The sequence below is a fragment of the Mastomys coucha genome, unplaced genomic scaffold (genome assembly GCF_008632895.1).
Source record: "Mastomys coucha isolate ucsf_1 unplaced genomic scaffold, UCSF_Mcou_1 pScaffold5, whole genome shotgun sequence".
NCBI lineage: Eukaryota > Metazoa > Chordata > Mammalia > Rodentia > Muridae > Mastomys > Mastomys coucha.
This window is the reverse complement of record NW_022196911.1, coordinates 78,882,239-78,899,326: the sequence shown is the minus strand read 5'-3', so window position 1 is coordinate 78,899,326 and position 17,088 is coordinate 78,882,239. Positions and strand designations below refer to the sequence as shown.

General features: G+C 44.3%; 1 protein-coding gene across 1 annotated transcript in view; it reads right to left on the bottom strand.

Annotated features, from left to right (window-relative positions):
• Positions 1 to 11,302: 11,302 nt before the first annotated feature.
• Positions 11,303 to 17,088, bottom strand: part of LOC116078276 (schlafen family member 12-like) — a 17,873-nt gene continuing 12,087 nt past the window's right edge. Inside the window, exons 5-7 of the mRNA XM_031353352.1 lie at positions 15,406 to 16,481; positions 14,073 to 14,186; positions 11,303 to 13,388 (exon numbers count right to left, since the gene is read on the bottom strand). Of these exons, the coding sequence (XP_031209212.1) occupies positions 12,847 to 13,388; positions 14,073 to 14,186; positions 15,406 to 16,481 (1,732 nt within the window). The 3' untranslated portion in view covers positions 11,303 to 12,846. The remainder of the gene's footprint in view (positions 13,389 to 14,072; positions 14,187 to 15,405; positions 16,482 to 17,088) is intronic.

The window sequence follows — 17,088 nt, the reverse complement described above, 5'->3', positions numbered from 1 at the left end:
CCTATCCAAGGCCCTAGACATACCCTGGCATTTTCACATTCCTTACCACCCTCAATCTTCTGGTAAGGTAGAAACAAATAATCACTCTTTAAAAACCACCTTTATTAAGATGTCACAAGAACTTTACCTTGATTGGGTTAAACTCCTACTTCTAGCTCTTTTTAGGTTACAAGCTCTCCCCAAGAGACCTCTCCTCATCTCTCCCTTTGAACTCATGTATGGATGTCCAGTCCTAACTCCTGGTCTTTCACCTAAATGCTCTCCCCTCCCAGACCATCTACTTACCTCATTACTTTGCCACCTCCGTTCTCTCCTATGGAACTTTGCTGATCACCATCTACCTTGGCCATACAGTGTCTCCTGTCCACTGCCTATCAACATTGGAGACCAAGTCCTTCTATCCCCTCCAGGTCATTGGCCCTCACATCTCTCTATCTCAAATGGCAGGGACCTTTTAAAGTAATTCTTGTGCCCCTACAGATGCTAAACGCTAGAGACTCTTTCATTGGGTCCATCTGTCTCACCTCAAACCTTTCATTTCTCCACCTAACAATGACTCTTCTTCATACACGTCAATCTTAACAGGACTGTGCTCTGTTAAGTTCCAGAGGACAACAAGACTGCCCACCTTATCCTCAATCCCAGAAAATGAGACTCCACTGTGGCAGCTGAGCTCGACCTCACTGGATAAGACATGGGTTTCTCATCCTCCCCCTGCTGCTCATTTTTATCCAGGGTATCCCTTATATCTGGAGATTCAAGGATCAAGAAACCCCCACAGATAACAAACAGTATTTCCAAATAGGGTCAGGAAACTGCTCCATAGCCGGATGCCAGGAACAAATCCAAATTGCTATCATCCCAGTATCTGTTATCTCATCTAAATATTATGATCTCTATACTTGCTTTCTTTTTGACCATACAAAAGATTATTGTAGAAAATGGCCAGACGAATATGGGGGTTGCCCATATTGGTCTTGCCAGATACATATTCTAGGATCACGGATCAATCATTTCTTCTATCAACACTGTAAGACACTCTTTTTCTACATACAAGACCCATGGGATTCCAGGTGGGAGACAGGACTTGTTTGTTGGTAAGCTCTACCATAAAAATCAGCCCAGGTCCCCAGTAAGTGCCACCCATATCCAGAGAAAATATGTCTCAATTGCCCAATCCCTGGATATCTGAAAAGCAGGGGAGATAGTCAAATACTCCTCTGAGGTCCTTTCCTCTTTGACATCACCCCTCATAAATGGAACTAACTTGTCATTTTACCTTTTGCTTCAGACCTTGACCTCAGCATACCAACTACTTAATGTTACCAAACCTGGACGCTTTAAGGAGTGCTGGTTATGTGTACCCCCTGGAACTAACTCACAATTGTCACTTACAGCGTCTCCAGTGATACTGCGAAGTAAATTTACCTCACCCTTTGTCAGCTGCCCTGGCTCCAATGTCGCCATGACTCTATACTTTACCCCTTCACCCCTCTTTGGTGTGGCAACCTGTTTTAAGTCCTCTGGGACTCATTCAGTGGGAATGCTGAGCTTCCTAGACTGCAATAGAACCATAACCCTTGATATGTCATCTCTGCCACAATGCCCTGACATCCAAAACACATCAATTCTTTGTGGCACTCAGGCACATCATCGCCTACCTGCTAGCTGGTCAGGAGTTTGCACATTGGTACTTCTTTTCCATGAACTGGGAGTGATCCAGGGAAATGAGCCCCTGCCAATCCCAGTTGTAGATATGATAGCTGCCCAGCAGAAGAGGGCACTTCAGGTTGTGTCACTCTTAGTTGCTAAGGGAATAGCATAGGTGTTGGTACTGGAGCTGCATGGGTAACGACTTCCATGACCCAATATAATACATTCACTTCCCAGTTTCAAAGTGATTTTACTGTGAGACCTCCAGTTCTGGGATTTTTGAAAACCCCATATGGAAGTGGATACTCTTGTAACTCCTTTCCTAGTCATCTTCCTGGTGTTATTATTTGATCCCTACTTCATTAATCTTGTTTCTACATTTCTTCAATGACAAATACAAAAAAAATCTAACCAACCTATTAATCAGCTCCTGTTACAGGATTACCAACCACTGTCCACAGAGGAACCTGATGCGAATATTTACTAAGTAGACCCCGATGGTGAAATCCAGCTACCCCCATTGACTACGCCCACAGACAGCAGGAAGTAGCTTAAGAGACATGACACCCTCATTCCCTTTTCACCATTGGCTTCCCCTTCCCTTTTTCTTTCCTTCTCTTTATAATATCAAAAGGGAGGTATGTTAGCATCAGGGCCTTCAAAGCCTGTGGTGCCACATGGGCGGGTCTCACAGACATGTTGCCAGGGCAACAGCCACCATATTCCTAGAATCCATTGGGCTCACCTCCCACCTTTACCTGAGACCACTACGTCAGAACCCATATATGTGTGTGTGTGTGTGTGTGTGTGTGTGTGTGTGTGTATGTATGTATGTAACATTCCTCTCTCTCTTGCTCTCTCTCTCTCTCTCTCTCTCTCTCTCTCTCTCTCACATCTCTTTCCGCTATTGTCCCCTCTTTCCATCTCAATTAAACCTCTTACATGTGGAACTGTTTGGGCCTAGTGTGATATGTTCTGACCCGCCATTCTAACACATCAGCAGGTACATGGCCCCCTCAGCTGGTTGCTAGGAGAATCATAGGCTTTCACCACAAGAGCTGCTGCCACTGCTGACACAGCTGCCATGCTGCCATGCACCACAGGACATATGAACTTCTACCAAGTGAGTTGTGCTCCCCTGGTCTATTTTGGAGGGATAGCTTATGCAGGAGCCCACACCTACCCATTCTGTTCCACATTTCTATTTACCTGTTTGCTATAATTCTCGCATAGACACCAGTATACTAATTGCTAGGATCAGTCAACGGGAGGGCCTCTAGTTTCCCAGGTAGGGTCTTGCCAGCTTTTTCTGGGAACTAAGGGGTTGGCATTCTACAGCCACGCCTCCCAGCTGACATACAAGTTAGGACATCGACACTTTGGTTGACCATTCTCTCGAAAGCAGCTCTCATTCCCTTGCCCTTCTGGGTTCTTGCAGTCATTTAAAAACCCCTGGTACCAGGGTAGGGCTCTTTCCATAGTAAGCCCGGGGCTTACTGGGTAGCCTTTAGGGGTCCCTCATGATGACCTGGGCCACTAGCCTGGCTGATTTCTTTTTGGTTTTTGGACTGTTCTCGGGAGGCCAGTATGAAAATCCAATAATCCCCCAATGGGTGCTGCGATGCCTTCCAACATACCTCCAGGCATCCCACTGGGATGTCTCCTGGAAAAATCTCAAATCTTTGAAATCTTTGAAGCTAACGCCTGACTTGAAGGCATCAAAATTAATATATCTCTGCAATAAGGTCTGGATTCAGTACCAACTAGATGGGAGTCCAAAATGGCCACCTAATGGCACACTAGATCCAATTATTTTAAGGGATCCTAATACATACTGCCAGTGAACTGGTAAATGGAAGGAGGTCCCCTATGTCCAAGCATTCATCTATCTTCACTCCAATCCCTCCCTGTGCTCTTCTTGCTCCCCAACCCAAGTTCTCTTAGCCATGAAATCTACACAACCTCCACTAGATGATGCTACAATGCTAGATCCAGCTAATTAACCACCTCCTTTTCTCCGCAGACCTGTTTCCATACCGCCCAAATCCCAAACTTCTGCCTTAGTTTCTCCTTCTCATCAGGATACCCCAGAGCCTGCTAGCTCTACCTCTCTAGACTCTTCTTCTTCTTCTTCTTCTTCTTCTTCTTCTTCTTCTTCTTCTTCTTCTTCTTCTTCTTCTCCTTCTTCTTCTTGTTTTAAAAAAGATTTATTTATTATTATAAGTAAATATACTATAGCTATCTTCAGTTGGGCCAGAAGAGGGAGTCAGGTCTCATTATGGGTAGTTGTGAGCTACCATGTGGTTAAAGGGATTTGAACTCAGGACCTTTGGAAGAGCAGTCAGTACTCTTACCTGCTGAGCCATCTTGCCAGCCCTGTTCCTCTTCTTCTGTGCCAGCTATAGGTCACTCCAAATGCCCCACATTGACAGCTACCTTCACCCCTCCTGACACCCACTCTAAGGGCACAGCCAAACCCCCAAGTCTTTCCTCCCCAGAGACACCTGACCCAACATTGGTCCTTCCTCTAAAAGAAGTTGCTGGGGTAGATGGCCTTGTCAGAGTACATATTTCTTTCTTGTTTAGTGAACTTTCTCAAATAGGAAGCAGACTGGGTTCCTATACTTCTAACTCTTCCAACTTTATTAAAGAGTTCCAGTATATCACTCAGTCTTATAGCTTGAATTTCAATGATGTGCATATGATTCTTACTAATAATTTACTTTCTGATGAACGCAGATGACTGTGGGAAGAGGCAAGAGTGCATGCAGATGGAATTCACCAAACAGATGGTACATACCCAATTGGCTCTGAGATAGTGCCTGACTAGGATTCCAGTGGAATTACAATTCCACAAATGGTATTTTAGCCAGAGATAGGTTTATTACATGCCTTTTGGCTGGTCTTAGAAAAGTGGCCTTAAAGCCAGTACATTTTGAAAGACTTCAAGAGGTTGTCCAGGACAAGCAGGAAAATCCATCCCAATTTTTAGAACGCCTTATAAAGGCTTTATTACAGCATACCAATCTGGACCCTGGAAACCCTGAAGGTAAGCAACTTCTGATGACCTACTTCTTTTCCCAGAGTTACCCTGACATAAAAGCTAAATTTAGGCAATTGGAGAAGGAAACCCTAATTCCTCAGGCAGGAGTTTTGGTGAAGGCCTTCAAAGTGTACCATCAGAGAGATGAAAAGGCCCACAGACAAAAATACCCTATGCTGGTAAAGGCTGTGCGACCAGCCCCAGCCACTGCCCTGCCTGTCTTGGTCTTTTAAGACTAAGAGACCACCAGGTACCTACTACAAATGTGGTCTAAAAGGTCATTGGGCAAAAGCTTGCCCTAACTTCCACAAGCCAAAGGGGCCATGCCCTAGGTGCCATCAAGAGGGACATTGGGCTGTCAATTGCCCTCATGTTACACAGAACAGGGGGACATCACTCCCAGATAACCCTCCAACTGATCTCCTAGGCTTGACTATGGTCGACTGAGGAGGCCTGAGCTCCTCTAACCTGACTACTGCCATCACTACCAGGGAGCCCTGGGTAGATATCGTGGTATGTGGGCAGCCTATCTTCTTCCTCTGGACACTGGAGCCACTTACTTGGTCCTGGCAGAGTTTTGAGGACCCACTTCTGGTTTTCCTATTGTCGGAGTAGAAGGACAACCTGATTTCTCTCACCAGACCTCACCACTTAGTTGCATTTTTAGGGGTATACCTCTCACCCATTCCTTTTTGATAGTGCCAACATGTCCTGTCTCCTTATTGGGAAGGAATCTTCTAGCTAGGCTGGGAGCCTCTATTTCCTTTGCTCCCCCATTAGCCTAACCTAAGCTCATCAGCAGTTTCTCTGCTCCTTCTTCTAGCCAGCCAACCTACTAAAACTACCATGTTATTTCCTTTACCAGCTTTTCAGGTAGATCCCCAAGTCTGGGACATCCAGAAACCCTCTGTTGCTAAACACCATTCTCTTGTTGTAATCTAATTACTGGACTCTACCAGGTACATAACCCAAGCTCAATACCCTCTCTCTCTCCAGAGCCTCAGAGGACTTAAGCCTATTATTTCTGACCTCTTGAGAAAAAACTTTCTTCGTCCCACCTCTTCTCCATTTAACACCCCTATACTAGCAGTTAAGAAGCCTAATGGTAACTACTGCCTGGTTTAAGACCTCAGGCATATTAATTCTGCAGTGGTTCTTCTCCATTCTGTTGTGGCTAACCCTTACCCACTTCTTTCCACTATCCCCTTGGGGACTTTCCATTTCTCAGTCGTAGATCTCAAGGATGTATTTTTCTCTAGCCCTCTAGACGCCTAGTCACAAAACATATTTGCCTTTACCTGGACAGATCCTGATACCCACTTTTCTACCCAACTTACCTGGACTGTTCTACCTCAGGGATTCTGGGATAGCCCACACCTATTTGGTCAGGCCCTGGCTTCTGACTTACTATCTCTGTCTCTCCCTAAATCTAAGATTATACTTTATGTAGAAGATGTCCTTCTCTGTAGCCCCTCTCTAGAAATTAGCCAAGCTGACAACTCTGCTCTTCTAAATTTCCTCTCCAGTTGAGGCTACAGTCTCTCACCTTCTAAAGTCCAACTGTCCACCTCTCAGGTCATCTATTTGACACTAACAATTACCCTAGCACAAAGCTATTAACTTATATAGAAAGAATCTGATTCAGTCTCTAACTGTTTCCTCTACAAAGGAAGAAATTTTATCATTCCTAGGAATAGCTAGTTTTTTGAGTTCGTGAGTTTGTTCCTTTTCCCTCCTTTCTCGTCCCGTATGTGAAGCAGTGTTAGGCCCCACCCAAGAACTTCTTCTCAAACCTATTACCAAGTATTTCAAAGACTCCAAGAGTCTCTCCTTAAGGCCTTGGCTTTAAATCTCCCTGGCCTGACTCATCCTTTTTCCCTCTACGTAACTGTAAAAGAGGAATTGACCCTTGGAGTCTTGGGTCATCAATTGGGACCCTCTTTTGCATCTATAGCATACTTGTCAAAAAATACTAGATGTAACTATCCAGGGATGGGGACCTTGTATCCATACCTTAGCAGCCACTGAACTCCTTATTTGAGAGTCAAACAAACAAACAAACAAACAAAAAACCTAACCTTTGGGTCACCTATAACCGTCTTCTCTTCTTATAACTTGTCACAGCTCCTAACTTATAAAGGCTTACATTACAGTCTCTACCTCCCTCCAGGGTTCTTTCTCTTCAGGTAGCTCTAATAGAAGATTCCACACTCACCTTCCAATCATGCCTGCCTCTTAATATTTCCAATTTTCTTCCTTGACCTAATACTGACCACTCCCTATCCCACTCCTGCACTGAAACTTTAGAGGACCTGTTACCTCATCCTTCACATACAGGAGGGTGCACTGTCTCAGGCCATCTATACCTGGTAAACAGATGGCAGCTCCTTTTTACATGAAGGGGCTAGAAAAGCTGGTTATGCCATAGTGTCAGACACCGAGGTGGTAGAGGCACAGGCCTTTCCTACTCACACCACCAATCAACAGGCTGAACTAATAGCCCTTACCCGTGCTTTTCAACTGGCACAGGGAAACTCCCTCAACATCTACACAGATTCCAAATATGCTTTTCATATCCTCCTGTCCCACACTGCTATCTGGAAGGAGCATGGGTTATTTACCAGAAAAGAAGGATCAGTAACTAATGCAAACAAATTATGGCCATGCTAACGGTTCCCCATCTTCCCACAGCCATTGGGAATGTCCATGTAGATCCCACCAGACAGATGGCTCTATTGTCTACAAAGTAAACAACCAAGCTGACGAGGCAGTTAGAGCTGCGGCCCTTAGAGGCCTAGACTTGTCTCTTCCTTCCCAGGACATTCTTACACTGCAACCTACATCTCTACCTTGTTCACCCCCTGACACCAGCCAACTTTGTCCTATCTTCACCAACTCTCTCATTCTAAAAGCCAAACATTGTCTTCTTTTGTCAAGACCCACCTACAGCCAACTCCTGAGGACTTAAGCTTCTTAAAATCTGTCACTGCTTCTTGAAAAATCTGTCAGAAGTCTGACCCCCCCCACACACCTCAAGGTGTTGTAGCACCCCTTTTCCTACCCATCAGACTAGAGGTTCCCTTCCTGGAACTAACTGGCAACTTGACTTTATCGACATGCCATTTGTCAGGCATGCCAAGTACCTCCTGGTCTTGTTGGTCACCTTGGTGGGTAGAGACATTTCCCACAACTAAAAAAAGGACTCAGACAGTCTCTGATCTCCTCCTCCGAGAGATCATCCCCCGGTTTGGTGTCCCACCCTCTCTCCAATCAGACAATGGCCCAATCTTCTCTCACACACAGAGATGTTTCTACGGGATGTGCTCCTTCCCCTCTACCCAGAGATGGTTCCACAGAACCTGGACAGCAAGGAAACAGCCAACTCTCCTAAGACTGGACCAACATCTCCATCCCCATTTTCTTAGGTTTCTCAGAGACAAGTCATCCCAAAGTCGGCAGGAAGTAGCTAAAGATCACAACAACCCTATTTCTGATCCACTGTCACCCCTTTCTAATTTTCTCCTTATTTAGTTAAACAAAATTGGGGGAATGTTGGCATTTAGTCCAGGCTCTACCCCATAGTTACCTGGCAACAACCAGGTGTGCCTGACTCACTATAAAGGGGCTTCTTGTCCCCTCCTCTATCTCTTGCTCTCTTGCTCTGGTCTACCCTCGTGCTCCTGCTCTCTCTCTTCCCATTCCTCTCATCCCTGTCTCATCACATGCGCATGGCAGGCCGCTACTCCTCTCTATTCTCTCTCTCTCTCTCTGACTTTTTCTATCTCTCCTCCCTATCCTCCCCTCCACATCCCCTGAATAAACTCCATTCTATACTATACCATTGTGTAGCTGGTCCCTCAGTGGGGAAGGGATGCCTAAGCATGGGCACCCAGAGGCACTACCTTCTCCCACTCCTGACTGCACATCCACCAAAAATAGTCCTTCTCTCCTTATCTTTTTTTAAAAAAAAAACACAACATGTTCTATCCGCTTTTCTCTCCTATCTGGTATTAGGGGGTTGAAAGGGATTAAGAAAAGGGGTGGAGAAGGATGGTACAAGAACCCCAAAAGTAGGCAAAGTCCTGTTACAATTGGCAGCTCACTAACATCTGTAACTTCAGTTCCAGGGATCAGACAGCCTCTTCTAGGTTCTGAGGGCACCAAGCACACACCGTGTACACATACATATACCCACACCAAACCCACAATCTTACTGTTCTACTGCTGTGAAGAGACAACATGTCCAAGACAACTCTTACAAAGTAAAACATTTAATTGGGGTTGGCTCACTGTTTCAGAGATTCAGTCCACTGTCCTCAGCTGGAAGCATGGCTGCATGCAGGCAGACACGCTGCTGGAGGAGACCAGAGTTCTGTGTCTCGATCCAAAGGCAGCAGAAGGTGACTGTTTCCCAAGGCAGCCAGAGGCAGCACGATTCCATGCTGTGTGGAGCTTGAGCATAAGAGAACCTAAAGCCTGCCTGTCTACACAGTGGCATACTTGGCCCAACAAGATGACACCTGCTCCAATAATGCAACACTTCCTAATAATGCCACTCTCCATGGCCCAGTACTGAAACACATCAATCTGTGGGGGCCAAATCTACTCAAACTACCACACACATGTGCACATAAAACAATAAGAGATAATACCTTTTTAAAATGTTCTAAACAGTAGAGGATGAGGATGAACAATGAGAAACTGTGTCAGCTGGACATGATGTAGCCACTACACTCAGGACTTTCTTTAGTATCATTAACTGCACAAGATCAAGCCAACAGAGTCATTCAACATTCCAGCAGGCAGAGTTAGCTAGACTCAGTGGGCCCCAAAGAATTAATTAATGGACAGGAAGGGAAAATCATGTGGGGTATGGCTTGGAGACTCTTTAGGGAATGAAGGAAGTGAAGAGAGGCACATAAATATGATCAGTATATAATGTTCCACATAGGAAATTATCCAAGAGTAAAGAAAAGGTATTCTATTAAAGATAAGAAAATTTAAAAATGTGAATTACACTCCTGGGCACATATCCTAAAGCATCTACGCCATTGTAGAGGACACACAGCTGTACACTCATGTGAGTTGTCTTCATGTTCACAACAGCTGAGTCACACAACAAGCAAAGGGGCCTTGAGGGGTTGAGTGGGTGAGGAAATCATAGCATGCGCACAATTAAGCTCCCTGCATGCAACTGAGAGTTTACTCATGCATAGTCAAGAATGAATGAAATGCATCATTGCAGGAAAATGAGAACTGAGGATTATATGACATGAAATGAAATGATACAGAAAGACAAATATTGTGTGTTTATTCTCCCTTGCAGAATACAATTTTTGAAAAGATTTTTTAACTTTTATTTCTATCTTATGGACATTCGTGTTTTGCTTGCATGTGTGAGGGAGTCAAATGCCCTGGAACAGAAGTTACAGACTGTTAGGAGCTGCCATGTGGATGCTGGGAAGTAAACTGGGAAGTATTTAATACTTAGTAAATGCTTGCTTTACATTTGGCCAGAAGTGGTTCAGTACTTTTTTTTTTTTTTTTCAGCATAAACCAGGATAAGCCTATAGAAACCCTGCAGACATGCTCTGGTGATGCGGGGAGGCAGAAATCAGAGTGATCAAGGACCTGGTATAGTCATCAGTGTTCCAGCGCCTAGCTGCACAATGAAGCTGAGAATTCCCCAGGATGCCTGGCACTCCAGGGATTATGCAAGGATGCCTCTGAAACAGACTCCTGTCCATCAAGTTCTCCTAGTCAGACTGGTGAAATCTCTGTGGGACACTTGCTTCAGTCCCTAAAATGTAACATTATATATAACTAGCAGTACATAAATGTAGCTGTGTGTAGCTGTGGAGGTGGGTGTTCACCACACGGATGTCAGGAGACAACATGCTTAAGTCACTTTTCTCTCTCTCCTGCACCTAGATCCCCGGGGCTGGAGCTCCTTAGGCAAGGTGACAGAGCCATCACCTAACTGTCTCCCACTCATAAGTCTTTTCCTGAGGTCTGCCCAGCTGACCTGAAAACCTGACCCTGCCTGCAGCCGAGCACATCATTACTAGGACTCCATTGTTCTTTCCCGGTCCACGTCCCTGTCTCTGTCCCTTCCCCACATTGTTAGAGTCATCTTTACTTGAGTTCCTCCTTCCCATTTTCCTATGTTAATCCAACTCCTGACCTGTCATCCTAAGAAGCTGCCATTAAGCGGTCAGCTGCCGCCTTTGTGAAACTCTCTGCCAGTGTTCCTCCCGTGAGTTCCCGCTGCCTTGAGAGTACAAAAACTTCCTAGGTCATCCGTGATGGACCCCATGACTTCTCTCATGACTTCCCCCTGCTGTCACCCCCATCTACCAGTGTTGCTAAGCGGTCTCAGCCGGAGTGGCTGTTGCGTGGAGGCAGAATGGTAGGAGTCCTCTAGTCCAGTTACTGTGACAGGTGTCATGCAGCTATGATAATGTGTCCCCTTTCCTCCTTGGTCTTCAAGGATCTAAGCCACAATTCTGCAAACCACAATCCCAAGTCATCAAAACATCTAAACCCCCAAAGCCTGGGAACATTATCCTGGAAAACCAATAAGAATTCTTTAAGAGAATTTGATGATGGATTGTAAAGGTCATTTATTTTAGAAACATATTAAAATGGCATAAACTTTGTTTGGCATCCAACCTTTGTTAAGTATAACTTCCCAGATTGAACAATGAGGCTTCATCCAAGAAAGATACAGTCAGAAGAATAGTATTCATAACGACACAGATCTGAGAACAGAGTAGATGAGAAATGAAGTAGATTTTAAAAATAAATTGTACTGATAAAGTAATAGATCAGAACAGAACATGGCTAAGGATGATTGGTGCCTATGAGCGCCCAGCTCATAGCCCCCATCATCATAAATGTCGTGAAGGGCAACCAGTCTTTTGATGGCCTCCATCAAAAGTCACAACAGGTTACCACTGCAATAGCCCCTATGGGCCAAATGTTGAGAAATTTTATCCTTCACAAACGTAGATGTACAATAAAGACATTTCTTCCTTTATGAAGGGAATCCCAACATTTCAATTAATGCATAATACTCGCATGTAAAGTCGATGCTGTAAATACCTTTACAGGTGTTATCTACAGCACAAACAACACAACTATATAAACGTGAAAAATATGGCACATCAAACCCTAAACAAACAATATCAACATCTTAAAATCCTGTTATCGATACTTCATAGGAAATGATCCTACATATAGAAAAATAGATGCCATGCTATAGCCCCATAGAGACTGCTAGTATGGCCTAACACCTGTGGACTGTCTTACATCCATGAGATACAATGCTTTCTTTTAAGATAGAATGTACTCTCCTCACAAAAAATAATTGTATTCAGTTTCCACGTCTCTTTGATGTTTCTAGAAAAATCTTGTTTATAATATATGATGTTGTGGGCAGTTGCCATTTAATCTCTATAAACTCTAAATATTTGTTCCTGTGATTTTGGACGTGTCACAAATTTTTCCTCAGGTTGTCACATACAAATTAAGTATTTAAGAGCAATAACACACAAGGCTGGATAGCAACCCCATGACAAAAACGTTTCTATATCATGCCGCCTATTTCAACATTTTCTTTACTGACTTCTCTAGGATGAGTGTCTCCCATACTTCAAAGTCACCATGCATTTCATCATCGAGAAGCAGTGACTATGCTCATAAGGAGAGACATGTATTAACTAATTAATTAATTAGCGAATTAATTAATAAATTTTGAGAGAGGTTCTCACTGCACAACTCTGGCTGTCCTGGAACTCTTTACATAGAGCAGACTGACCTGCCTCCCTCCAGGTGCCGGAATCAAAGGCATGGGCCACATGCATGGCTCAGGGACACCTTATTAATGCTATGGTTTGTCATTGGCATCTCCAATGACCAATCCCTTTTCCAGAACTTGGATTCTATTTCTGTGAAGCTCGAAGTCATATTTTCCGTATGTTTATAGAACGAGAGAACATTATCATCTATATGTTGTGAAATATCATTTTGTCATACGCCATTTTTTTTATGTCAAGCAAGACATAAAAATGAGTTAAGACATTTCTCAAAAAGTATACTATATAATTGCATCCCTTTGAAAATGCAGAGGTAAAATGATTACTACAGTTTTAACTGGGTAGACTGCAGAAAGACTCACGACTCCCTAAAAGTTCAGCAAGAGTTTTTTCTAAGTCACTTACTGTCTTGGTTGTCAGATAATAGTTTACAGGGTAATGTATTTTCGAGCTTGAATCATAAAGACAAATTGCCTTATGACCTAAGTACGTTATCTTTACTATGATACCTATTTTCCCAGTGTAACCAGCATGGTTTACCAACATCTGCTTCAGCGTTAGGGCAGTTTGTTTATAATAGCCCTTTAACTGAGCGCTTAGTTTGCTCAGAAGAGTGCGGTTGTCTTCCAGGTCCTCATCTCCCCGGACAAAGCCATGCAGGGTCAGGAGGCTGCCCTGGGAAATATGAAGTGCATCCAAGATGACTTCCTGCTTCTCTTGCAAGCCCAGATCCAAAGCCCAGCTCTTAGACACGACCAGTGTTCCTTTGCGAAGTGAGCCCAACTCTGCTCGGAGTAACTGCTCATAGTCTTCATGTTGTGAGAACGGTATCTTGCAGAGGGCTTCAGGAGAGCACATCACCTTTCCAGATGTCACTAGACAAGAAAAGAAACATAACAAATTATAAAAGTAAAATACCTGGAGTGTCATGTGCGACACATCACCAAGGAGTTTGCAAATCCCACACTTTGCATCCCAACTGAGAAGTTGGACACAGGATACCAAACACTGATTCAAGAATTGGAAGGAGGCAGATGCGAGGGAGACTTAGAAACTCAAACTGCCAAAGAGGGAGCCATGGAAGCAGCTGAAATCTCACAGTCGCCCCTTTTCCTTAACAGGATGCATCAGAGGCTTGCTCTGGGGAACTCCATGGATGAGAAGAGTCAGGGGAGCAAAGGACAGACTAAGGCTGAGGTCAGAAAAGTGAGGTGCTGAAACAGGAGAAGTGGGGAGGCTCCCCAGAGCAAAGGAGGGAGCAGAGCACATTCCCAGAGCTCCAGGGATGGGAAGAGGATGCTCAGAGAGGACCACAAGGGAGGCTAGGCTTCCCAGCCATAAGGCTGCATAGAGTTCTCCAAAGCCTCGTATCCAGTAAAGGAATCTGAAGGGGCACTATCACCTTCTACCTGGCAGGTTAGAATCACAGAGGATGTCTTTTGTTTGTCTCCCTAACCGAAAACAGGAAGCCTGGAGATACCTTTCACCACAAAGCCAGTTGAACAAGGGGTCTGGAACCTAGTCACTGTAACCAACCTAGGCAGCCACAGTGAAACTACCTGGAAGGTGAACACTCTGTTGAGGAGCATCAGGATTGTCATAAGGACAGCAGGTACCGGGACTGAGTGGCAGTCTGCTTGATTGAAGAGTGCAATTATTCTGATTGGAAAAGCCTGAGGAGACAAAGGTAATTTTAAGTTTCCTGTAAATCCAATAACTCTTGCAAAGCACATTAAAAGTCTCATTTGAACCCTGTGTACCTAATAGAAAAGGAAGTCAGATGATAAGGTCAAAAAGAAACTACCAAATTAGACTTTGATGATACTGAACTGCATTACACTACCCTCAATGAAACATAACTATATAAAGGACGCTAAGAGAAGCTTAACATATTTAACAATTAGATGGGTATACTTTACTTTGTGTTTGTTTTTTAAAATTGAAATGAGGTCTCACATAGCCTAGGCTAGCCTCAAAGTCACTATGTAGCCAAGGGTGACTGAATTTCTGATCCACCTGCATCGACCTCCACATATTTTGCATCACAGGTGCACTACCATGCCTAGTTTTAGGGTTTTATGCAGCACAGGGGAATGAAGTCAGAGCTTCTTGCATGCTAGTCAAGCATTCTCCCAACTAAGAAATGTCAGCAGGCTTGGTTTATGTTAAAAGCAGTTAAATTCAGAAGGCAGGAAGGCTGGTCAGGAAGGAGTTTGTGAAGAGTGTGAGAAGCTCGAATTTTCAGAGACCATAAGTTTCTGGTGTGAGTTCACATGAGGCTTTGGTGTCTTAAAACCAGAATAAAACCACAGAATTGAGATCAGAGCAGGGGTACCTAAGGGTAAGCTGCAGAAGCCTTACTGTACAAGAGACTGGGACAAGCAAGCTAAAATGGTCTGGAGAGAAGCAAGAGGAACTGGACATGGAAATGTGGAGATCAGTGTACAAGAAGGAGAGTGTCCATACAAGGCTGTTCTGCTCAGCTCTGATGGAAATGGGCCTGCCATGAGGCTAGGACAGGACAACACTCTCACTGCTCTACTGCAAAACAGTAGAGCTGCGTTTTCCCCTAGCCTGAGACTTGGCTGGGATGTCAGCTTAACGTGCTATGGCAGATGACAAGACCCTTGAAGGGAATTATGGAGCCTGGATCCTCCCTGTTCCTGCTCCATTTTCAGCTACTGGAGAAACAGGCTGTATCAGATTTGGTCATTGTGAAGGAAATAGCTCACAGCATTATTGAAAGTAGTGAATATACTTTCCATAGGGAACTAGAGATCAATAAACTAGTTGTTGATATGTGAGGAGTTTTCGGGTTGCCCAAGCCCAGAAAGCAATCTTCCAACCCCCCTTAGCCAAATGGAAACAGATTATTAATCTCCATTCCCCAACCTGCTCGGGCATCCATCTGGCGCTTCACCCATTCCTCTGCGGTAAACCTCTTCACACAGCTGTCTTCCACGTGCCAGGATTCGGGCTCTGCAGCGAACACTGCACAGCAGAATCTCTCCACTCTGAGCACACACACATATGCACACTCGGCTCCGGATTTGTGTACTTTGATGAATTTGCACGTGTACTTGATTTTCTCCTTCTCCTCACAGAAGTGAGTGACAGGCAGCTGTCGGATGCACTTCTCTATTTCACTCTCTAGATCCTCAAGGTCGCTCTTCTCTGCTTCAAAACCAATAATTTCCTGGGTTTTGCCATCCAAACCAATGAACAAATATCCCCCGTCAGTGTTTGCAAATGCAGAAACACTTTGAGGGAGCATCTCTAAAATCTTTTTCTTAGGAAAAATCTTTTTCTTAGGAAAATTCTTTTTCTTAGGAAAAATATTTTCCTTAGGAGTCAATTTTACTTCAGCATATTTGGATTTAGTGAAACAGAATGTCTCCTCATAGTCAAGCCGAGATCTGTTAAATAAAATAAGACATTCATTTAGTATTTCATTACAGACTGTTTTTCCAGGTGAACTTGGTCTGGCTTTGAGGAACTGCCAAGCAGCAGCTGCTTTCACTTCATCTGTGGATGAGATGATTCTCTGGTACAAGTTGGTTTTCAAGGTGGTGATCCCTGGACCTTCCTGATTCTGCTTCCATGGTTTCACAAAAATGAAAAAGTAGTCTTTGTGCTGCATGAAGTCTAGATATTCATGAGGAAGTTGCAGGATATCGAGCAAGGACTCATCCAAATCTTTTCCTAGTCCATCTCTGGGGAAGCAGAACTTTTGGTTTTTAATGTGAGCTTTGACCACGCCCCCTCCAGAATTCAGCAGGGCACACACAGCCCATAAGATATTTTTGGCCTGATTTCTTTTCAGTTGTTTATCTTTCATCGAATCCCTAGTCTTCTCTCCAAGTGTGATGTCTCCTACAGGCAGAACCAATTCAGCATAGTCCGTGTCCTGATCGACAGTGATGCTCATTTGGCAGTCACTGTCTCTGTTTCCCAGATGAAATCGTCTCCTGCAAGACAGACAGAGCCAGCGTTACCCGATTACACAACCATTTGAGCTGCTGTGGATGAGTAAGTGAGAAGGTCAGATATAATGTTTCTTTAGGACTGTTGGGACAATTTTGAACTGACTACAATAGTGGACAGTCACTATATTTTCAAATTTGAGTTTATGACTGTATACGATCCTCTTCTATTTTGAATTAAGAAACTTCATTGCGACACAGGAACTCTGCCAGCCCAGTGACTTGGGTTCCTTCCTTTCTGTCTGGGTTAGTGTTCTTAGCAGACCTTGGGCACAAGTTCTGCAGCCAGTCCCACAACACACAGAGAAAGCCACACCCCCAGGTAATCTAACAAGCCCAGGATCCCAGGATCCCAGAACCACAGGATCACAAAGACAGCTTAACTCTGAGGAGTTCTGACACAACCAGGATCACAGGAAGGACAGGCTGCAGTCAGATTTAGCAAAGCAGGTAGCACTATAGTTAACCAGATGGCGGGGGCGGGGGGCAAGCACAAGAAAATAAACAACACAAACCAAGGTCACTTGCCATCATCAGACCCCAATTCTCCCACCATAGCAAGTCCTGGACACACCATCACACCGGAAAAGCA